The 24,207-nt window shown below is 39.6% G+C and overlaps 2 protein-coding genes across 2 annotated transcripts; one reads left to right on the forward strand and one right to left on the reverse strand.

Moving 5' to 3' along the window:
- Window positions 1-871: 871 nt before the first annotated feature.
- ndnl2 (necdin-like 2) lies at window positions 872-10,732 on the reverse strand. The gene is made up of 11 exons (XM_084428785.1): window positions 10,617-10,732; window positions 10,299-10,361; window positions 10,042-10,155; window positions 9,264-9,327; window positions 9,052-9,131; window positions 8,704-8,798; window positions 6,482-6,561; window positions 6,343-6,385; window positions 6,198-6,260; window positions 3,176-3,290; window positions 872-1,049 (listed from the first exon to the last, which is right to left on the reverse strand). The coding sequence occupies exons 2-11, from the start codon at window positions 10,347-10,349 to the stop codon at window positions 954-956; spliced, it is 801 nt and encodes a 266-aa protein (XP_084284911.1). The 5' UTR covers window positions 10,350-10,361; window positions 10,617-10,732; the 3' UTR covers window positions 872-953.
- Window positions 10,733-11,165: 433 nt separating this feature from the next.
- Window positions 11,166-23,926, forward strand: LOC311301926 (mitochondrial carnitine/acylcarnitine carrier protein). The gene is made up of 9 exons (XM_084427341.1): window positions 11,166-11,432; window positions 12,028-12,102; window positions 14,411-14,538; window positions 14,758-14,848; window positions 18,453-18,570; window positions 20,270-20,342; window positions 20,416-20,525; window positions 21,665-21,786; window positions 23,495-23,926. Exons 1-9 carry the CDS (start codon window positions 11,247-11,249, stop codon window positions 23,555-23,557), a joined length of 966 nt encoding a protein of 321 aa, XP_084283467.1. The 5' UTR covers window positions 11,166-11,246; the 3' UTR covers window positions 23,558-23,926.
- The last annotated feature ends 281 nt before the right edge of the window (window positions 23,927-24,207 follow it).

Here is a 24,207-nt window from a genome sequence, read left to right on the forward strand (position 1 = left end):
TCTAAGGTCCCATCACAAGATATATCTCATAACTTCATTACCAGAACTCTACTGTACATCTGCAGATTGTAGATACTGTACGTTAGAGAAACTGATTTATTAGGATTAGCCCCTTGAGATGAACCATCTCGTTTTGCAGGGGGTCCTGTAACAGTCACTATATCGAAACAAGACTAAAAACAAATGAACAATACAGACAAATAACAAACCAAACAACAAAACACAAACTTTAATTGAAAAATAACAACTAATCAATGTACAACAAAGTATCTGTATCAATGGATCTAATTATAAACATCCAATATAAAAATAAAGTGTCACCTTCAATGATAGCATGTACAGTCTGACGCAAAATTAGATAAAGTTTGTTTAAACATCCAAAATGATTTAATAGATTGAATTATTCCAGTCTATTGGGCCTTTAAACATAAAAGCTCTTTTACCAATTTTTTTTTATTTTAATTTTAAAATATTGTTGAAAATAACTAGGATATTTAAAATAAATACATTTAAATATAAATTGAAGCCAATGAATGTCGTCTCGAATGCAAAGATGAAAAGCTCACTCTAGAAAGCTATTGCTGATTTCCTTCTCCCCTCCATGTCAGGGCTTTTGAAGTCCTTACATACATTGCACACATTTAAGTGTATTCATTTTTCATTATTACTATTTTAACATTTTATAAATATTGCAAAGTCATCAAAACTGACCTGTGTCAGCAAAATTGTCGGTTTATTTTGAAGCACTGATCTGAGAAATGACTGGAATAAGCTGTTTATTATAAAGGTGTGTTTCTTCACTTCTGGCCACACTGCACACTCACACCTGGAGTGTGTGGCGTAAACCACACCAGACACTGAACGCAGTACATGAGAGAATTGGAAAATAACTTTATTCATTTACAAAATACAAAGAAATCTAAGAATGAAAGAATTGTGAGAGGAAAGCAGAGCTATGATGATGTCCTCTGGCTGCTGGTGTCCACAGTGCTCTGAGTGCTGGCCTCTCTGAACTGCTGAGTCCAGCTCTGAGGATCCTGCTCAAACAGCTGCCGGAGAACACACACACACACACACACACACACACACACACACACACACACACACACACACACACGGTTACACACTCCATTCAGACACACGTGTTCAACTGAACGGCATTACACTCATGCATAAATCACCACGGCTGTTCAACAGTCATTTTAAGGGTGAACATGTCAGAGCCGTTCATCAGTAACAGAAATACAGCTTCTAAAGACCCTGTGCAAAGCAATGTCTGTGTATTAGCGGACTATGATCACGGATGCAAACACAACAGGGGTGAAAAAGACCAAAATGTAACATGGTTGGGAAAAGACATTTGAAAAAGAAAGTAATTTAATACAAGGCAGAGTGGTAATATTAGGGTTAAGTATATATATATTATATATATTTTAGCGCTGGGCAATGATTAATCACATCCAGAATACAAGTTTGTGTTTACAATAATTAAGGTGTACTGTGTATAATTATTTTGTTTAAGATTTTTTTGTATTAATATTTAAAATATTTATATAATATAAATGGTGTATAAATATATATACAGTATATACAGTGCTATGCATAAGTGAATACACCCATGCTAAAGTTGACTAAAAAGAGGAATAAAAAATCATATTTTGGAAATTGAACTTAATGCCTTGATTTAAAAAATTAGGAAAAATCCAACCTTTAAGGACACCAATTTTCTTTGTGAATGAATAATGTATCGTAAATAAATAAATGTTCTTCCTTAAAATACAGGGTGCATAAGTTTGGACACCCCTATGTTAAATCCCGCAGATTTTTATTTTTAAGTATTTTTATTTATTTTTTGTTTAGGATACTATGCATCCTGATAAAGTTCCCTTGGCCTTTGGAATTAAAATAGCCGCACATCATCACATAGCCTTCACCATACCTAGAGATTGGCATGGGGTACTTTCCATAAGATCATCTCTCAATGCAAATCAAACCAGCTATTAGGCTAACTGAAATAAAATCATGCCAATCTCTAGGTATGGTGAAGGCTATGTGATGATGTGGGGCTATTTTAATTCCAAAGGCCAAGGGAACTTTATCAGGATGCATATTATCCTGGATCCATGAAATAACTGGCCTTTAAAAATAAAAATCTGCCTGCCTCTATGGGAATTTAACATAGGGGTGTACACACTTATGCACCCTGTATTTTAAGGAAGAACATTTATTTATTTACGATACATTATTCATTCACAAAGAAAATTGGTGTCCTTAAAGGTTGGATTTTTCCTAATTTTTTAAATTAAGGCATTAAGTTCAATTTCCAAAAGATGATTTTTTATTCCTCTTTTTAGTCAACTTTAGCATGGGTGTATTCACTTATGCATAGCACTGTACATGCAAATATTTCTTAAATAGGTATGCATATGTACAGAAGCCCTGAACCGCAACGTTAAAAAAATAAAAATAAAGAAAGAAATTCAGAGAAAATTTCGAGAATAAAGTCGAATTATTTAGAGATTAAAGTAAAAATATTTAGAGATTAAAGTCAAAATATTTAGAGATTAAAGTCAAAATATTACGAGACCAGTGTTCGGTAGACCTTTTTTAAAAAATTTTTTTTTTAAGAAATGCGCTCGTGAAGTCAAACTGCCTCAGACATGGATCTAAACATCTAACCGGGGACACTTCCTATAACACCCGATGTACTCGTTACATTTAACTAATGCTAGATTATTTTGTTCACAGATTTTGCGGTTCAGGGCTTCCGTACATATGTGTGTATTTATATATATATATATACAAAATAATTATACACACATATATATTATGTAAACACAAACTTTTATTTTGGATGTGATTAATCGCAATTAATTGTTGCCAAGCACTAATATATTTATAGAATTATAAACAGGGTATTAAATAAAGAGATCTATACAGATCACTGTGTTTTGCCTGTATTCATCAAGCCACTTGTCAGCAGGATATACAGCCCTACTCCCCCCGCACACGTGTCCTCGCGCGCCACACTTTAAAACCCCTGCTTTATTAATGTGTTAAACAAGGGTGGGTGTTTAAAGTGCCCTCTCAAAAATGTAAAATTATAGTGATATATTTGATCTGAACTCTCTGCATGTCACCTGGGTGAATGTAACATCAGTAAAACTGAACAGACCTCTCCAACGAACTCCAGCATCTTGAGTTTGGACACCTCCTTCTCCGCCCGCAGACCCCAGCGAAACTCGTACTCCACCGGCTCCGTGTGGGGAATCTTCACGTACTCCAGATACCTGAAACACAGGAGACACGCGACATGAACATCACAAAGTTTTGCTAATGTTAACAGCCGTCAAGAGAACCTTCAGCTCTTGTGTTGTCAGCAAAGGGCTTTAAAGGAACAGTTAGAAATGAAAGCTCTGTCATCATTTACTCGCCCTCAAGTTGTTCCAAACCTGTATGAGTTTCTTCTTCTGCTGAACACAGAAGATGTTTTGACTTCCATAGCATTTCCTTTTCATCCTATGGGGTCCATCAGCTGTCTGGTTACTGACATTCTTCCAAAGATCTTCCTCTGTGTTCAGCAGAAGAAAGAAACTCATACAGGTTTGGAACAACTTGAGGGAGAGTAAATGATGACAGAGTTTTCATTTCTAAGTGAACTATTCCTGTAACCATTACCCACTAGGCTCTATCTAAAGTACTCATTTCATTACCAGTCCCTCTTGAAACAGCTGCTGAACGCCACTATGGTTATAGTCATAGACACATGTCAGGAGTCCTCTGATGAAGATCATGAATCTGTTTCTGTCTTCATTCTGCTGGACCCTTTATTGTCTATGGTGTGATATAAACCAGCTGTTCATGGTCTGAGGAACAGCGGCTCTGAACACACCACCTAACCTGGGACTCAAACACACAACCTGTGTGTTTCAGGGAGTGTGTTCTCGAGTCACCAGGCACTGTTGTTGTGCGGATGAGCGGCCGGAGCGCGTTGAGTGTTTTCTGTTAGAACGGTGTCGTGTTAGCGGCCCCTAAGTTAATATCTAATGATCTTTGCAACAGAAGTGAATCAATCAAAACTAACTTTAGCGGTACAATAACTTTATTCTAGAGCTGCTGTAAAGCCTAAACAATCTCTGTTACTGTAATTTCCTATTATCACTGTAAAGCTGCTTTGAAACAATCCATATTGTTAAAAGCACTATATAAATGAACTATGAATATTATTTCTCTCTCATACTGTGATCAGAATCCCCATCGGATCGCAAGGAATGTATGTATCATTCCTATTTTGTACCCGAACACAGCAAACTTTTCCCTCCACAGACGCACGTCGGTAAATTAGGGAATGAACTTGCGCTCCCGGGGGCGGTTCAGCGAAAAGAGGAGGCGTGTTCCGGCGCAAATGTTCCCTGGTGCTATTTTGCAGTTTCAGAAAACAATTCCGCCACTGACCAGGAGAAACCTCGTCTAAAGTCAGTGACGCGTTGCGCATGTTATTCAGATGCTATTTTAAGGGCGCATGCTTGGCCATAATGTAGCGTGTGCACAACGCGCATACACTTTGCTTCTCTCATCTACACAGAAGCAGCGGTTCCCATTTTTGCAAACCATAAATAATTACAAGGAAAAATATTCCACACGAGGGAAATCATTGTTGTGTCCATAAAGATGTGGAAAAATAGGCATAAATCTAGCTTACGCATTTACCCAAATTATTATACGCCTGTTTAACCGAAGCTAATCTGGGTGTGTTTCTCCGTCCTCAATGTCACTTCTCTGTGTTTTACGGCCAGGCTTGGGAGGGTTACTTTAAAAATGTATTCCGTTACAGTTCCAAATTACTTCCTAAAAAAAGTATTCAGTAACGTAATTCAAGTACTATAATATGAAAGTAAAGTAACTGATTACTTTTGGATTACTTCAAGGTCACGTATATAAATAAAGTCAAGCAAGAAGAAATATTATTAAAAAATATATATATTTTTTTTATTTATTAAGAATTTGGTCCAGTGTACAATATTTGCAAAATATACACACATGCCTGAATATATATTTATGTAAAGGGCTATACAGACATCTAGTGGCTAATGTATGGTATTACAGATTATTTTGTTTTATTTTTAACTAATTTTTAACTAAAAAATAAAAACACAACATTTAAATTTTTTACTAAATCTCCATATTAGTTTATTTTAAAATAGGCCTACATGTTGACTAAAGCCGTGATCTTTCTTAATTTGCCTGACTGAACTTGGAGCGTTGGCAGTGGGAGTTCCCCTACGTTACCTAGACAGCGAACATCCCGTTACGTAACTAAAGATTAAGAAAGGACATTTTGGGTACTGAAAAAGCTACTCTCCTAATTTCTGCAAAATAGCAGCGGAATTTCCATGAATTAAAAGCGATTTTACCCGCAGGCAGCGTCATTTCTACTAGCAGCAGTGATTCAATCTGCGTCTGAGGAGATTGTAGACAGCTGTTATTTGCGCATGCACCAGCGCGTGGCACACGTGAGTCATTACTGGCAACAGAACCAGGAACTACTGTATAATCAAGCAGCGCTTAATATAGTGTTATTATGCCAAAATACTGATTTATTTAGTTTTAAATGAAACCATTGTAATCCTGAAAGTATTCCCCCTTTTTTCAAAATGTAACTATAATCTGATTACTACATTTTTTGACGTAACTGTAACGGATTAGTTACTGGATTTTTGTATCCTGATTACATAACGCCGTTACATGTATTCCGTTACTCCCCAACCCTGATTACGGCCCTGACGAGAACGGTCGGTCTCCTCGGCTGTGAACCGCTCCTGGCAAGTCCGCCGTTATAATAGCAATCCGCCATGGAACAAGCGCTCCTGCTCTTAAAGGGAATGCGAGATGACGCTCTGATTGGTTTATTTCACGTTACGCCCAAACCACACCTATGAGTAATGAAGCTACTTCAGACCAACACATTTTAGATTTGCGTCAGGCGCAGGAGTCATTTATCCCGCCGGTATAATAGCAACAGCGCCCGAGACCCGCCCACAAAGTTACTTGCGTTTCAGATCGTTAAAATAGGGCCCCCGATGTCCCCGGAGGAACAGTGGAAACTCGGCTAATGAGTATTGAAAGTGAGGGCTTGGGAAACACACACCATTAAAAGAAAGCCAATCATTTTGTTGCAGAAAGACACGTTCACTTACTTCTGCCGTACAAACTCATCTGTGACCACCTTCTTCACGTCACCAAACTCGTCATGCTTCTCCCTGTGAGGACACACAAGTGATTTATTAAAAAAGAAAAAAAGCTAATCAGTAAAATGACTTTTTCCAAATCTTGTCCACCAACCCTGGATCCACGCGCAGCTTCTTGAGTGTATTCCACACCAGATCTGCAGCGTTCATGAAAACACACGAACACGCGTCAGAAAGAGATCAGCAGCGGTGTAGTGTGTGTGTGTGTGTGTGTGTGATGATGAAGCACTCACTCTCTTTGATGACACCACCCTTCATGAAGACGACACTGAGGATGACGAACAGCAGCCCCTTCTTCGGGGTAACAGGACGCCTGTGTGGACAGAGGAACAGCTGGATACTGCACGTGTGTTTGAGTCTCACAAACACTGCTTCTGTCTGTCTATCATATCCGATACTGCAGTGGTTCCCCTGGGGGTACGTGAGGTGACAGAAGGGGGTACGCGAACAAAATACTGAGTTTTGCCATTCATTTAATTATTAAATCGCGCTATACTGCTGTTCTCGACAATGTAGCCTACCTTTGTAAAAGTGGGGATTTAGTACTTACTAGCACGAAGAACAAATATAGACACTAGACTGTGCATTGAGATCGATTTAATATTCAAACTCTCTTCGATACAGATACATACCCTGCGTGAGTTCCTGTGTTTAATGTTGATCACATATTATACAAATATCCACACGACTGCAAATGTGACAGTGATTTTATACGACAGCTCAACAAACAAAAGGTATTAATATTAAGTGATGAATAAAAAACTGTATTGTCAGTATTTTTTGCAACAAAATAATAGCTCCAACAAAGCCACAGGACAGCAGTGTTTGTGAACCAATCTGCAGCTTTGAACAAATCGTGAGAGTCAATGATTCAATGATTCATATTCATAATTACAGCCACTTGCTTCGTTACTGAATTAATTAATGACTCGATGACTCACTCATAAAGACAGTGACTTTCCACCACCTACTGATGATATCACTGTTTCTGCAGAGCTGCTGTACAGCTGAAATTAACTCATTAGTGAACTGAACTGAATCAACACTGAATCATTATTTTCCTGTCATCTTTGGAAAGCTGCTCTGAAACATTCTGTATCATATTAAGCGCTATAGAAATAAAGGTGACTCAAAGATGTGTTCCTCCGTTGACCCTCCCTGCACTCAGCTCATGTGTTCTGGTTATGTCCTAGGGGGCTGTCTGTTTTTCAGTCGCAGATTTTTGTCTTATTCTAGAATATTCAGTAAAGATGTTTGTGCGAATCCTTTAACTGCCATCTTTTGGTATTGTGACAAAACACTTGAGTTGGACTGTATAGCCTTTACTTCTCTGCTGGCAAGAAGCTTAATTTTGATTAATTGGAAACAGTCCTTCCCCCCTTCTTGTAAACAGTGGGCCAGAGATGTGTTACAATTCCTGAGTTTGGAAAAAATAAGACTTAGAAAAAATAAGGGGCTCCGGGCCTAAGTTCACTGTCATGTGGCGTCCTTTCATAAATGATCTCCAAAACCAATTATAACTGTAACGGGACGAATTGACAGAAGCACCTCACTGCAGTACACGAGATCCAGGGGGCGGAGTTAGATCCAGATCTAAGGGGTGGAGATTGGTAGGTTTAGGGGTGGGTTTAGGGATCAGGGGGTGGAGATGGGTAGGTTAAGGAATATGTAAGGTGGGAGGAGTTGGATCTGGATCCAACTCCTCCCCCTGGATTTCATGTTCTGCAGTGAGGACCATCTCTTGATGCTGTCGTCAGGTTTTGCCTTTGATCTACTGATGTTATTCTTTCTCATTTTCTTTATATACACGATGTAAAAGCACAATGTATGTCTGTATGCATGTTGTGTTGTTGGTTGTGTTGTTATGTGGATATGTATGTTGATTGTTGTTTAAATAAAAATGAACATAAAAAAAAAAGAAAAAAAAAGAAAAAAAAGAATGGTGACTCGACTTAAACCCAGATTGACAAAATACAGTAATTTGTAAGTAGAATTGCATTACTACAGAAGCACATCAAGTCTGCACTGATCTTAACAAACAGCACTAATGAGGAAGCGCCTGAAGTCGAAGCGGACGCATTTCAGCCGTTCGTTTACACGACAACAGCGTTTGAGGGCCTGAACACACACACTTTTGTGTGACCTGTCATCAATAATACAGTGTGTTCAGTTGTTTTTGTAGATCCGTGTGAACGGGGATCATTATGACAACCTTGTCTTCTGTTCGCAAAAACCCCAGTGTTTAGTCCACCGCTGTCATGTACAGGTCTCCTCTAACTCTGGCTAATGTTGTGTGCTCGAAGATTTCATTTGTGTTATTTTCTATCTTCATTTTATGGAAGCCTTTGAAAGCACTGCATATTGATTTCTTTTGACTAATACATACTTGTACATGGAAGCGTGTTATAGTAGTGCTTATCCAGAGTGTGTGTGTGTGTGTGTGTGTGTAACTTACATACTCATAGGCTCTCCTTGAATGGGATCCAGCTTATTGATCAGGATATAAATGTGATTTTTGGGATCAGTCTCCACCAGCTTTAGTCCAAACACCTGCATCACACACACACACACACACACGCACACACTACTGTCATAAATACACCTGTATCCATAGTATGGACACCATTATTATGGTAATAAAAAGACTCATGAATGACACACACACACACGAGTTGAGCTCTGCTCATATTCACACTATAAAGGCCCTTCAGTCGAGGTGTTCAACACCTGCATCACACACACACACACACACACACACACACACACACACACACACACACACACACACACACACACACAGTACCTGCTCAAATGTGCGACACACTCGGTTCATGATGTCAGTGTAGAGGAGTTTGTAGTCCTTTATCACATGTTTGCCAATGTCTGCAGAAATCAGTCAAAAGACAGAAAACAATGAATATGTATTACATTTTAATACAACATTTCTATAATGAATCATGATTTCTCTGTAAAGCAGAACTGTGATAGGGATGTCACGGACTACAGAAGACACACCGGCTCTCCGAATGGGGATCTTCTTCTGGTCTTTAATCAAGATGAACTGGACCACCTCCGCCACCTTGGCAGAGAGCAGACACACATTCAGATATAACTATTACTGATCAACATTTATATCTATATACATTTTGGCTTGCTTAGTTGGAGAAACTTAATATTCATCATTAGCAGTGATCTGACGGCACTGGCACTGTTGGACGAGAACTGAGCTGAGCTGACGATGACATCACTGTGTAGAGCCGCTGTACAGCCAAATTGAACTCATTTCATCTTTGATGAACTTTACAGTTATTGAACTAAACTGAATTATCACTGAACTGATTTCAACTAAATAATGATTAAATAATGTTTACTATTGTTTTCTTAGAGCTAGAGAATTGTATTCTGATTGCAGGTTTAAGTGAGCATTTGATTGGACAGAAAATCTAAAGAGCCGAATGATCAAAACCCAAGATGCCCATTGGTGGACGAGAGAGACTGTGAATCTGAGAGCATATATCCAGTGTATGTGAAGATTGTCATTGTTCTGCAGCACACTGGCATATAGATAAGTAAGCATACTTATTCATATTAAGCCAACATAGCCCATTCATACTAAAAGCTGGAAAACTTCTTTGGAGATGTTTGAGTTTGGGATGTTCAGTGTTTATTGAAGCTCAGCTGAAGTCATGTTCATCTTCATCAGTGAAGAACAGCTGTAACTCACAGTCTCTCTTTAATCACCAGACTAACTCTGTCACATGATCCACAAAAGATAACGAAAGAGTTAAAGCACCTTGCGGTCGAGCTGGTCAGATGTGAAGTTCTCTCGGGCTCTCTGGACCTGTGATGATGTCACCTGGCTGAAGGACGCCTCCTCCTCATCCTCATTCAGTGTTGCCTGAGAGCGCTACACACACACACACACACACACACAATGTGTTGTGAACTTCTTACCAACGCAGCTCTCAAAATTCAGAATTTAAGTTACTCTTCTGTTTTAAAACAAGAATATTTAGTTTATTTAACACGTTTGTAAATGTGATTTCTTACTCTCTGAGTTTTGTTCTGCGAAGCTGAAACCGCTTTCTTCCTCTGAGACATAGCGATCGATCCCTGACACACACACACACACACACACACAAACAAATGGGAAATAAATACATAAATCCATGTAACGTTACTGTTTCTCTCTCATTTTGGATGTTACAAACGCAATAGCAGCTACATACGTTACGCGTTACGATATTAACATCAGGACCAACAGATTCAATTATATAAACCATTAGCATTACATATGTTTGAGTAAATGACGTAAATAATAATTATAGTAATAACAATACAGGATAAGATGTTTGAAACAGTTTTTACCTGTCAGTGATGCTCCAGTTTCCCGGTCGTTTCTTCTTCTTCTTCTTCTTCTTCTTCTTCTTCTTCTTCTTCTGCTGATGAATGAGAGTGAGCTGAAGATGATCCTCGTCACACCGCCGCCATCTGCAGGACAACAGCGCACAGCACAGACATAATACGTAGGCTACTTACTTACTTACTTACTTACTTACTTATTTATTTATTTATTATGTCTATGTTTGCCATACGCTGCTTCGTCCTGTGTGGATATGGAAGCTTGTTTCCACATGGAATAAAAAATAAAAAAGGTAATTGCGACTTTTTATCTCACAATTCTGACCTAACGGCGAAATCTCATTCATCACCTGTCCATCACCAAGGTGCGCTTTTACAGAAGGTGCGCTTTTTTATAGCGTATGGATGGCGACTGTACATTTTAATTTACACACAGCTGTCAAAAATAAAGCACTAAATTAAGAGTGGGGGAACAGAGCACACTTTCGGGCTAATAACAAGAATGATCATTATTCTATTTTATTCTATTTATTCTACGTGCAATTCATACCAATTGCCGTTAGAGGAGGCAGTTGTAAAAGGTTGAAAGATGTTCTGCGAGCTCAGGGAAACAGTGGCGAAGTCCACTGAAAGCAGATGATCAATGAAGAGAGCGCTCAGACACTCAGAGGAGTAGTTGGGGAATATTTAATATTATATTCTGTAGTAATAATGGATGCCGTCGAGTCCGACAGAAGGGTTTCTCCTCTGAAGAACTTCGTGGCTGGAGGGGTGGGGGGGCTCTGTCTCTTATTCGCTGGACACCCGCTGGACACTATCAAGGTAAAACTTCCCCAAGAATAACAAGATTCATGAAATAGCAGAGCACAATTAAGAGGAACATACATTGGCAAGGGTGTCATTTATAAAGTCATATTTTTATCTGCTTTAACATGATTTAGCAGGAGCTTTGGGGTGATACATTTGGCATTCATCTAGACAAACATAATAATGCATAATAGTGCTATTCTGCTACTATAATATGTAAATAGAAGATCAGAATAGATCACAATTATTGTGCAACATTAATTCAGTTCTGGTTTATATGACAGAATTCACCCAGCTGCCACATATTTACAGACTTAGGAATAATCATTCCTTCAGTAAATGATTGCTCAGCAGTTTTAGAGTGGTTAATGTTTCGAGGACAGATGAAGTAACACGGTCACACATTTGTGACAGTAGTGATATGTTATCCAAAGACACAGAGGGAGCGAATAACACAGATAACGCTAGCTTTTACTGACATAGGGCTGTATCAGTTTTTATTAGACCACGCTTTATCTCGAATTGTTCTCAAGACTCCCTCCAGATAAATGTGTCTTTCTTCACAGTGCAAGCGAGTTATGTCATGTTTTCAGTACTCATGTTTCCACAGGTCCGTCTGCAAACTCAGGGAAGTGTTGTCTACACAGGAACATATGACTGCCTCCGAAAGACTGTTTTCAAAGAGGTAATAGCTTTCTGTAAGCTAATGCTTTTGGAACAGCACACATAAAGTGTCCCACTACATGACCGATGACAGATCATCTGAGAAACTAACAACACTGAGTTTTTTTACAAGAACGTTCTCCAAATATTCAGTGTTGGTCTCAGTATCAATGTAGAAATGTTTTCTGAAATCACCTGCAAAGGCTGAAAAAAAGCAACTTAACATAAGTCAAGGGTCAAGAGCCCAACTAAAGCAAACCAGATCACCATGATAGTAGTCTTGAGAGAGTTAATGTCTTTTATCTTAAGTTCATCTAAGACTGTGGCTGAAGAAAGTTGTAGTTTGTGTTCTTATTTCTCTTTCTTTCAGTGCTTGTTCACAGCAGGTGTTTGAGTGATTGAAAGAATGTTTCAGGAACATCATACTAACCTTTAACATTCTCTTAACATTCAGGAAACTGGGCATTTCTATGTTCTTGGAATATTACAAATCAACATTCCTAGAATATTTAATTCTTAATCAAAATTAAGTTGAAAGAACGGTTGAGGAACATCATACCTTCTAAAACACGTTCCTCTAACGTCAAGAAAACTGGACATTTTTTACATTCCCAGAACCGACAATGAATTAGTAAAAAAGGTCTATAAATGTAATTATTAATACATTTATTCCAGTCATGACAACTCTCTGGATAAATCTTTAGTGTGTCATATTTGTATATGACAAGTGAAATATGAATTAAAGGAACACTCCACCGTTTTTTTAAATAGGGCTTATTCACCTTCTTTCCTACATTTAGATAGGTGGGCAAATGCATTTTTGTCTCAGTGCATGCATTGTTTTAGTTTGACAGGGTCAGCGCTAGCTTAGCTTAGCATAATGAATGGAATCCTTTGTTGCCAGCTAGCATGTCCTGAGTAAAAGTGATATAAAAAAAACAAAAAAACACCTAATTACTTCTTGTGGCCTGCGTATGCACAACAAGTACAAATAGTTAACACTAGGCGATTTCCTATGCAGATATTGACTTAGGACTATATTAGGGGGAAGCACAGGCGAAGCACTGCTACTTGGGCTCAGAGATATCACACCCAAGTAGCAGTGCTTCGCCTGTGCTTCCCCCTAATATAGTCCTTAATATTTAAGTCAATATCTGCCTAGGAAATCACCTAGTGTTAACTATTTGTACTTGTTGTGAATACGCAGGCCACAAGAAGTAATTAGGTGTTTTTTTTATTTTTTATATCACTTTTACTCAGGACATGCTAGCTGGCAACAAAGGATTCCATTCATTATGCTAAGCTAAGCTAGCGCTGACCCTGTCAAACTAAAACAATGCATGCACTGAGACAAAAATGCATTTGCCCACCTATCTAAATGTAGGAAAGAAGGTGAATAAGCCCTATTTAAAAAAACGGTGGAGTGTTCCTTTAAATACTTTGATTGGATGCACAACCTTTGACGTCAACAACAAAGGATATGATAAGTGAATTTAAAAGCACATAGGCCCCGTTCACACCGCAAGTCTTGATGCTCAATTCTGATTTTTTGCTCAGATCCGATTTTTTGATTGGCTGTTCACATTACCTTTTACAATGTGACCTATATCTGATTGCAGTGTGAACTGTTTGAGGTTTCAAACTAACACGCATGCGCAAAAGAACAATAACAATGACGTCAGACGCAGCACGCGGTTGCACTAAAGTTCGGGAGATTATGGAGGAAGTAAGCATATTCGAATTTATTTCAAAATGTTTGTGTAATGGAAGCCGTAACATTAATGAGCAGGTGCTGAGGAGGAGAAGAAAGAGAAAGAGAGCAAAATTGGCAATTTTTGCCTTTTGCGCGTTTATGGCTGTTACGGTAGGATCCTTCTAGTTTAGCTTGAATTGAAGTATCTCCCCATATACTAATTAGGTCTAACACCTCACTCTCCCTCCATTGACTCGCTCCATCGCTGTTCTCCATATTAGTGTCTGTTGTGTCTAAAGCTTCGCCGGCGCATAATTGTGACAAATGTCGACGTAGATTGACGTAAAAGTCGCATCAAATCCGCCTTGGTTGTTCACACTGCAGTCGCATTGAAAAAAATCAGATATGGTTCTGATTCAGTACCACATATGTATGTGGTCTAAATCTGATTTGAAAAAATCTGATCTGGGCTAGATTTGAGTGTTCACACTACCTATGAAGAAGTCTGACCTGGTCACTTGACCCCAAAAAAATCAGATTTGGGCCACTTTTGCCTGCAGTGTGAACGGGGCCACATTTATATTGCTAACCTGCTCACATAAACTTATCTTTCTTTTACCCTGTTTACTGTCTGCAGGGGGTATTGGGCCTGTATAAAGGGATGGGCGCTCCGCTAGCTGGTGTCACCCCGATGATGGCACTGAATTTCTTTGGCTTTGGGCTGGGAAAGGAACTTCTGCAACGGGACCCCACCGTACCAATCACGTTAGTACAGCAGAGACACGGGACGTTTGTCATTTAAAATGATGTCAAGTTTGTGCTGAATATGTCACATTTAACACGCTCAATTTCCATGATGTGTCTGAAGGTACAATTTGTAGTCTTAATAAAAGCTCATGTATGTTCATCTTCATGTAGCTGAAGACAGCAGCAGGTGAACAGATGTGTTTCTCCTCCTCTTTCCCGTGGCTTTATCTCTGTCAGGTACACACAGATCTGCTTGGCAGGGATGCTGGCAGGAGTGTTCACCACTGTGATCGTGGCTCCTGGAGAGAGAATCAAGTGTTTACTGCAGGCAGGGCACATTACTGACACACACACACACACACACACACACACACACACACACACACACACACACACACACACACACACACACACACACAAACACACACACACACACACACACACACACTACTGTCATAAATACACCTGTATCCATAGTATGGACACCATTATTATGGTAATAAAAAGACTCATGAATGAAGCCTAACCAATTTACTATAGCAACATACTGTATAGCTCACTCGACTTTCATTAAGAAAAGCACAAGACTATAACAGAAAAAAACTGTTCTTGAGAACCAAAACACTGTAAATTTAGGTTACTTTAGTAACCGAGTTGCTCCCTTTCGAGCGGTCACTCGTATTCACATCACATCGAACCAATCCATTCACGGCGTGATATGTTCAAGCCGAACGGCATGTTCTATGGCCCTGAGGGCAGGTGGGCTAATGCGTGCCCTGAAGAGGGTTCAGAGATTGGTAGGAACCTCTAAGAGTAATGGTGGGCCAGGCTCTTTCAGAGGCCAGCTCCAACTATACAGAGAGGATATGTGCCTGTAGTGCAGGGACTTCCAGGTTATAAAATCTGGCGAAGGTGGACGGCGAGGACCAGCCGGCTGCCGCACATATATCGCCAATAGACACCGCACTGGACTACGCCCAGGAGGAGGCCATGCCTCTGGTGGAGTGTGCTCTGATGCTAATGGGGCATTGAAGGCCCATTGAAGCGTAAGCTGATAGTAGCATCTACTATCCCTCGGGATAATCTTTGCTTTGTGTCCGCAAGCCCTTTGGTGCGGCCGCCAAAGCTTACGAAGAGCTGTTCCAACTGTCTGAACTGTGCAGGGCGCTCTATATATGCTCTTAGGGCCCGAACCAGGCAGAGCAGGTGTAATTGTTGCTCGTCTTCCGACGTGGGATGAGCAGAAAGCGAAATTACTTGTGCATTGAACGGAGTCGAAAGCACTTTGGGCATATAGCCGTGCCTTGAGGACGACTTTAGAGTCGCCTGATCCAAACTCAACGCAGGAAGTGCTAACAGAGAGCGCTTGAAGGTCGCCTACTCGCTTGACTGATGCTAAGGCTAGCAGGAGTGCAGTCTTGAGCGAGAGTGGCTTCAATCAATTCGGCCGACTGTCGCGGCTTGAATGGAGGCCCTTTAAGGGCTCTGAGGACCGTAGATAGGTCACAGGAGGGTATGGTAGGAGGGCAAGGCGGGTTGAGCCTCCTCGCCCCTTCAGGAAGCGAACAATCAAGTCGCTTTTATCCAACGATTTGCCGGCCACTGGAGAATGGAAAGCTGCAATGGCCGGCATGTAGACTTTGAGCGTGGAGGGGGTGCGACTCGCGGCCAGTAGGTCTTGTAGAAATGACAGTACCAGCTGTACTTCGCATAATGCAGGGTCCTGGCTCCGGGCTGAGCACCAGCTGGAGAAGACAAACCACTTAAGGGCATAGGGGCGTCTCATGGACAGGGCTCTAGCCTCACAAATGGTGGTGAGGACTCTCGCTGGGAGGCCTGTAAGTGTCGAGGGGCCACACATGGAGGGCCCATAGTTTGGGATGGAGGTGCTAAATCGTCCTGTTCGTCTGGGAAAGGAGGTCTTTCCTCAGGGGTATCACAATCAGTTCGGGGAACCAAGGTTGGGTCCGCCAGAGAGGGACCACTGGAAGGACTACTTGTCCGCCCTCCCTGATCCGTTTGATGACCTGAGGGAGAAGCGCGACCGGGGGAATAGCATAAAGGGGAAGGCTGGGCCATTTGTGGGCCAGCGCATCCCTGACCTTTGAGAAGAATATTGGGCAGTGAGAGTTGTCTTCGGAGGCGAAGAGGTCGACCTCTGCCCTCCCGAAAATACTCCAGATCATTTGAACCGTCTGGGGATGAAGGGTCCATTCCCCTGGGGAACATGACCCTGGTTCAGTTTGCTGGCACGTGCGTTTCTCTCAGCGATCGCAGGTTGAGTTGTGCCCATTAGAGGAGTCTTCTGGCTAGCCTGTACAGAGGTCTCGACCTGAGTCCGCCTCGGCAGTTTATGTAGGACACTACTGTTGTGTTGCCCGATCGGACTAAGACAGGGTGACCTGTCGGGTGTGGTAGGAAGGTTTTGAGGCCCAGCAAAATCACCATCATTTCTAGGCAGTTGATGCAGCCGTTTCTCCGTTCTCGTCCGGTTTGCCCTTGCACAGAGCACCCCACAACACAACACAACCCGTGTTGAAGGTGTCTGTGGTGACTACCGTCCTCCGTGAGACCGCCCCAAGCTTACCCCGGAGTCGTAAAAGCTGGGGTCTCTCCAAGGGGCCGTGACTCTGATGCAGCCGTGGTCCACCTTGACATGAAGGTGGCCTGAGCGCCACACTCGGGAAGAGACCTGGGGTTTCAGCCAGTACAGCAAGGGGCGCATTTGCAGCAGACCCAGCGGAAGTACTGTAGATGTGGAGGCCATGAGGCCTAGCATCCTTTGAAAGGTTCTGAGGGGGCAACGGGCCCCTACTCTGAAAGAGGTAGCGAGCTGCTGAATAGAGAAGACCGTCGCTGAAGGAGATTAAATCTGAATCATATGGCGAAATGAGCTGCTTTTATAGGCAGGTGCCCCGCCCCTTCTGGGGGGATCTGCGCTCCGATGGGCGGGCTGTGCAATGATTGGTTTTGCGCCGTTACGCTACTCCGCCACAGGCTCGTGCAGTTCCCACTGACCAGCCAATAGTGTGCATGTAGATCAGTGCATGGCTGTGCAGTAGCACTGTGTTATTTTATAAAAGGCTTCAGTAATTGGAGAATAGGAGTTTTCCCCATCGCATCTAGCAGACGCAATACGAGTCACTGTTTGAAAGGGAACAGCCTTTATTAAACTCAGATACTCAGGAAAACACTCGAATTAACTCCGGAGACATAAACCACACATGAACGAGTCACGTTTTGTCTGTGTTTTGGTGTCATGTTCAAGGACTAGTTTGTTTCTCTTTGTTTCTCTTTGTTTCCTGTGTTCCCGTTGTCCCTGGTTGTCATGGTAATTCATTGTTTGATTGATTAGAGTACACCTGCCCACATTAGTTCTGTTGTTCATCTGTAAATAATGCCCTCTGTTTCAGTTTGTGTTATACACGCTGTTATGTTTCTCTTCTTCTGTTTGGATTACTGTTATGTTTGGATAATGCTATCTTGTTTTTGTTAAATAAACTTTTAAGATCCTCTACTCCTCATCATCATTGTCATCATCATCTGTCCGTGACACAATGACTAAAACACAGGAGTATACATACGTATATACACACACGATACAAATAAAGGAAACTAGATAGAGGAACAGGTGTACATAATCAATTAATCAAAGAGTAACTGTTGAAACACACTAGGGAGAAATAATGAGTACCAAGGAAACTAAACAGAGCGGGGAAACAGGAACTAAAGGAAACTGGGCAAAATTCTAAACCAAACAAAACCGTTACAGAAACGTGATCAGGAAATATAGTTAAATTTACATAATGTCTGTGAAATCACATTGGGCCTAGTCACATGAGGGAACATTTATAAATCCCTTGAAACTTCAAAAGAAAGAATAGAAATAATTACAATTTTGTATTTATTTGACGATTGCATGTGTGTTTTAGACCCAGTCCTCAGCCTGTCAGCTGAAGTACACTGGACCAGTGGATTGTGGACTCAGACTTTATAAGGAAAAGGGAATTTGCAGTGTCTACAAGGGCACTGTTCTTACTCTAATCAGAGGTGTGTGTGTGTGTGTGTGTATACTGTACTGCACTGTATGTGTGTGTTCTTCAGATGACATCATTTAGTCCCTGACCTGTAAACTAAGATTAACAGGTGTCCTTTATGGATGCTGCTCAGTGACACACACATTGCTTGGCGAACCAGTTTGTCATGCCATAGCCGTTACTATGTTGTGTATAGCAACCCTATAAAAAAATTAAGTATACTTCAAGTTCAAGGTTCAATATCAAGGTACTAGTTGTAAACTTGTAAGTGTACTATTTCAATACTAATTAGGACTAAATTGGCCCTCTTTTTTTCAAGTATACTTAACAGTAGTAAACTTTGAGTACACAACTAATTTACACCTATGTTTTTTTGTTTTTACTGCAACTGTATTCAATTCAATTCACATTTATTTGAATATCATTTCAAAGCAGCTTTACAGAAAATGCATGAGTCCACATTACAATTTAGAGTGATCTGCCATCAGAGATGACTTTCTTAGTTATGTAGTTCAGAAATGTACATATACAAATCACACAGTTAGCTAATAATGTATTAATTTAAACAATATAATAATTTATGGCAGAAACAATGTAATAATTTATGGCAGAAACAATGTAACAATTTATGGCAGAAACAATGTAACAATTTATGGCAGAAACAATGTTATAATTTATGGCAGAAACAATGTAACAATTTATGGCAGAAACAATGTTATAATTTATGGCAGAAACAATGTAATAATTTATGGCAGAAACAATGTAACAATTTATGGCAGAAACAATGTAACAATTTATGGCAGAAACAATGTAACAATTTATGGCAGAAACAATGTAACAATTTATGGCAGAAACAATGTAATAATTTAAGGCAGAAACAATACATCATGTCTGTACCACCAGTAAACTTATACTGATAGTTTACGAGTCAAATACGTGTAGCACATTTTTTAGTTTATGAAAGTACACTTTGAAGTATACTCTCTGTAAACTACTATTTTAGTAGTTTTATACTGCAAGTGTACTTGTAAGTTACACTTAAGTAAGTTATCTTAACATCATAATTATAGTTTACTATTTATATTTTATTTTTGCGCATTAAAAATACTACTATGTTCCTATTTAGGTATTAATTTTTATACTTGAAATATACCTTTACTTGTACTTTAAGTAGATTTGAAGTAAATTCCATTGCACACTAGCAGTGGACTAGCCTACGCAAGAAAATCACATTCTCAGAATTATCTGATCTGTTGTCTTTATAAATCAATATTTTAAAACAAATTATTATATGCCAAAACATGTACGTTTATAAGACAGTTTTTTAAAACTATGTGGAAAAAAGTATTTAATAGGCTACTCGATCAAAAGTGTAAACACAACTACAAGCCAAGTATACTTAGAATACTCAATTATACTTTTAAGTATATCTGATCAAGAGACTGAGTACAAGTACAGGCCAAATATACTTTTCTGTCAGTATAGGTGAAGTATACTTAAGTGTAATTTTAAGTATATTTCTGGGAAGTACATACAAAATAGACTGAAAGTATACTTTCTTATTTTTTTGTTTAAAATAAGTATTCTAAAAGCACACTTGAATAAACTTATTATTGTAAGGGAATTGTTAATCTGCCTTAAGGACCACAGTATGCATTTTATGAAGATGATTGTGATAAACACTAACATATTTTTCTTTTTGATTTATTTAGATGTGCCCTCAAATGGCATATACTTTCTAACATATGACTTCTTAAAACACTACCTGACCCCTGATGGAGAGAGGTAAGAGTCAGTTTGTTGTCTTGGCTATAAATAATATCTAGATTTATAACTAATATTCTCAGATTTCCCCCAGTGTTCATCAGCTCAGCACGTCCAGAGTTCTTCTCGCGGGGGGGATTGCTGGCATGGTAAACTGGCTGATCGCTCTGCCTGCAGATGTGCTGAAGTCAAACTATCAAACCGGTACACAACAAACATTTCTTCTGAATTTGTCAATGTCAGAGTTGGGAGGGTCACTTTAAAAAAGTACAAATGACTTCATAAAACAAGTATTCAGTAATGCAATCCAAGCTCCACAATATGGAAGTACTGTAATCTGATTACTTTTGGATTCCTTCAAGGTCACATATGAAAATAAAGTCAAGTATTGCCATGCACCAGTGGGGGATCACGCGAGTATCAGCTGTCAGTTAGAGAGATGCGGATCAGTTCTAACGTCAGCCGGATCTACTGTTAAAAATAAACCTTTGATTTTCTCTGATTTACATATCCGCACCCAATCGTCACATAACAATAATTATAATTCTCAGTGTTAAGCGTAAAGATATGGTAATATATCACACTGAAGTAGGATGCTTTTAAATTAACATTTAGTTATATAAAGTAAAAGTTCTTCTTTGGCCAAATTGCATTTCCTTTATAGCCTAAACACAGGCTTTGTTTAACTAACAACAGTTTCTGTTGTCTTACACTGGAACCAGTCTGGCCGTTCTCCTCTGACCTCTGACCTCCCACAGAACTGCAGATCACTGGATATTTACTCTTCTTCAGGCCATTCTCTGTAAGCTAGAGATGGTTGTGTGTGAAAATCCAGTAGATCAGCAGTTTCTGGAAGACAAATCTTCTTCTTCCTCGTTCTGATGCTCAGTTTGAGCTCCAGCAGATCGTCTCCATCATCTCTACATGCCTGAAGCATGAGGCGCTGCCACGTGATTGGCTGATTAGATATTTGCATTAACAGCAGATGAACAGGTGTATTGTACCTAATAAAGAGTGTAGAGATAAATGCATAATAATAAATGATGTTACCCTTAATTCATTTGCAAGAATGCGGTTTTGAACATATATATTTTTTTAGAATTGCTCAATAATGGAATTTAGTTCATTGTTAACCAATTGCAACATTAATAGAACTTTTATTTTACGTTTTGGTGAGACATTTTCTTAAATATACATACATAAATTAGATTTTATTTAAAGGTTATATTTTTGCGAATACTTTGAATGGAAGAATTTTTGAAGTCCGGTTTGCTCATAATCACCAAGGGTGCCAATATTAGAGCTTTAAATGTGAACAATGTCCTGTGGTCTCTGTCCCACAGCCACAGACGGGCGTTACCGGGGTTTAGGAGACGTGCTGAGAACACTGTTACGGGACGAAGGAGCTCGCGCTCTCTACAAAGGCTTGAGCGCGGTCATGTTACGAGCATTTCCAGCTAATGCGGTGAGAAAACACACTCATGCAAAACATTTGACAATATCAGCACTTCATTTGGAGTTGTAGAAAATGGTTGGTGAGACGATTAGATCTCAGTTGGTCTCAGTGGAGATAAAAACAATAACAGAGAGGAATATGCTGCCTTAACAGGCTTCGTTTATTGTAGACCAGTTACAACAGACTGGGCCATCTGATCAGAGTCTCAGAAAGGAGGAGTTTAGAGAGACCAAACCCTTTATGGAAGAGAGGTGATGCTGCAATGCATATTCACCGTTTTCAGTCATGTGACTGGTGTGGAGAGGGCAAAACATCCACTGAACGGCGGCACAGGCCCGTCAATTTTTCATCTCTAAAGAAGAAAAACTAAAATGCCTATAAAGTTCAAGCTTTGGGCACTTGTGATGTATATACAGAACCTGCTTCTGCATTTCAATCACAGCGGGACGTTCCAGTGCTTAAACTGTACTAAAACATTGAGTTTAAAGCGGTGTTTGATTATGATTTCACTTTCTTAACTTTAGTTAGTGTGTAATGTTGCTGTTTGAGCATAAACAACATCTGCAAAGTTACAACACTGAAAGTTCAAAGCAAAGGGAGATATTTTCTTTTAAAGAGATTGCTTTTTAAGGACTACAACAAACGGCTGGTAGAGACTACACCACATTCCTCCCGGGTTAGTGACATCACTAACCCTACAATTTACATAAACCCCGCCCCCTGAACACAATTTATAGATTATCAAGACTAATCTTGATCATGCTAATCAATGAATAGAAGATAACTCCACATCAGCTACATAAATTCACCAACTAACCATTCAGAAATGTCCTGTTGCTTCTACATGTTGTCACTTCTTCTTGAGTCTCTCCACCTTTGTCTGGTTTGAACATGAAAGGTGTTGAAATTTTCAGTGCATGTGTGTGTGAGGCAAGAGGACGTGAGTTGTTGAAGCTCCGCCCCCTGAGCAGCAGCTCATTTGCATTTAAAGGGACAGACACAAAAACTGCGTTTTTGCTCACCCTCAAAAAGTGACAATTTTAACATGCTATATAAAAATATCTGTGGGGTATTTGAGCTAAAACTTCACATACACACACTCTGCGGACATCAGAGACTTATTTTACATCTTGTGAAAAGGGCATTATAGGACCCCTTTAAAAGATTCAGTCCACACCTTATTGACGACAGGCGAGCAGAATATGAACACAATGTGCCAAATGGTTAAGCTTTTTCTTTATAATAGTTTTCTATGGAAAACAAATTTAACATTTCATTTCCAGGTTCATCTGGTTGCCTGATCAATTCAATCAATAAAGTGCATATTAAATTTGGCCTTTTCATATCACTTTCTCACTACATTAGTACTTAGTACAAACGTGGTAAAAGTGGCTGGCGGGCAGTGGCTTGACGTCACGTGCAAACTATGAATTATGAGAAAATTAAAGTGTATTTTTACATTGGATGTATGTACATAAACCTATTGTAGGAAACCTTTAAAATAGCATGATAGGGGTCAGATGATCATCTAGGCAGAAATCCTGACCTTTCCAATTGTTCACAAACATTTTCTCACAACTCTGCATTTTGTAATGGGTCAGTGATACATTTTCAATTTTACAGTTGTTATTCAAGGGACACAGAATGCTAAAATGAGTGTTGATATGCTTTGAAAGGTTCTGCTTTTAAATGCTCTGTGTGTTTCTCCTGTTTTTAGGCTTGTTTTCTAGGTTTTGAGGTTGCGCTAAAGTGCCTAAACTACATTGCTCCAGACTGGTGACTTCACAATGACAACTGACGAGGGTTATTTTAATTATTTAAATACACTGTTTTTATGTAGCATGTTTTCTGACAGCCTTTAAGGGGCAGAAAGACAAATGCATATTGGTGATGTTGTGCCTTACATTTCTAAGACGCTCTCTTACAGTATGTCATGCCTATTACTTGAATGTATGTATGTATCATGAATGTTATCTTATTATGTTAATATTTGCAATTTAATAATAACAATACTGTTTAATTTACAACTGACAGTGTTTGAATTGACTGGATGTTTAAAATGTGTTTTTGCATTAAAACCATGTAATCTCACATGAGATTAATTTCTAATTGTATGTGTAAAAATAAAATGAATTCTATAGACCTATTACTTAATGTCCAAACCACAATCTTTGCACACAACAAACATTAATTCTTATATGGTAGTTAGTTGGCCACCTTACAAACAAGTCAAGAGCATCTGCATGTAATCAATCCTTTATAGTCATTGTGCCTTGATCATATAATTTCTTAAAAATAAAGAACTGAAATGAAAAGCACAAGTATTCAGACTGTTAACTCAGCACTTGTTTGAAGCCCCTTTGGCAGTGACTACAGCCTCAGGTCTGTTTGTGTGTGATGAACAAGCCTTGCACACCTGGAGTTCTGAAT

The sequence above is a fragment of the Rutilus rutilus genome, assembly GCF_951802725.1.
Source record: "Rutilus rutilus genome assembly, chromosome: 13".
In the NCBI taxonomy this organism is placed as follows: domain Eukaryota; kingdom Metazoa; phylum Chordata; class Actinopteri; order Cypriniformes; family Leuciscidae; genus Rutilus; species Rutilus rutilus.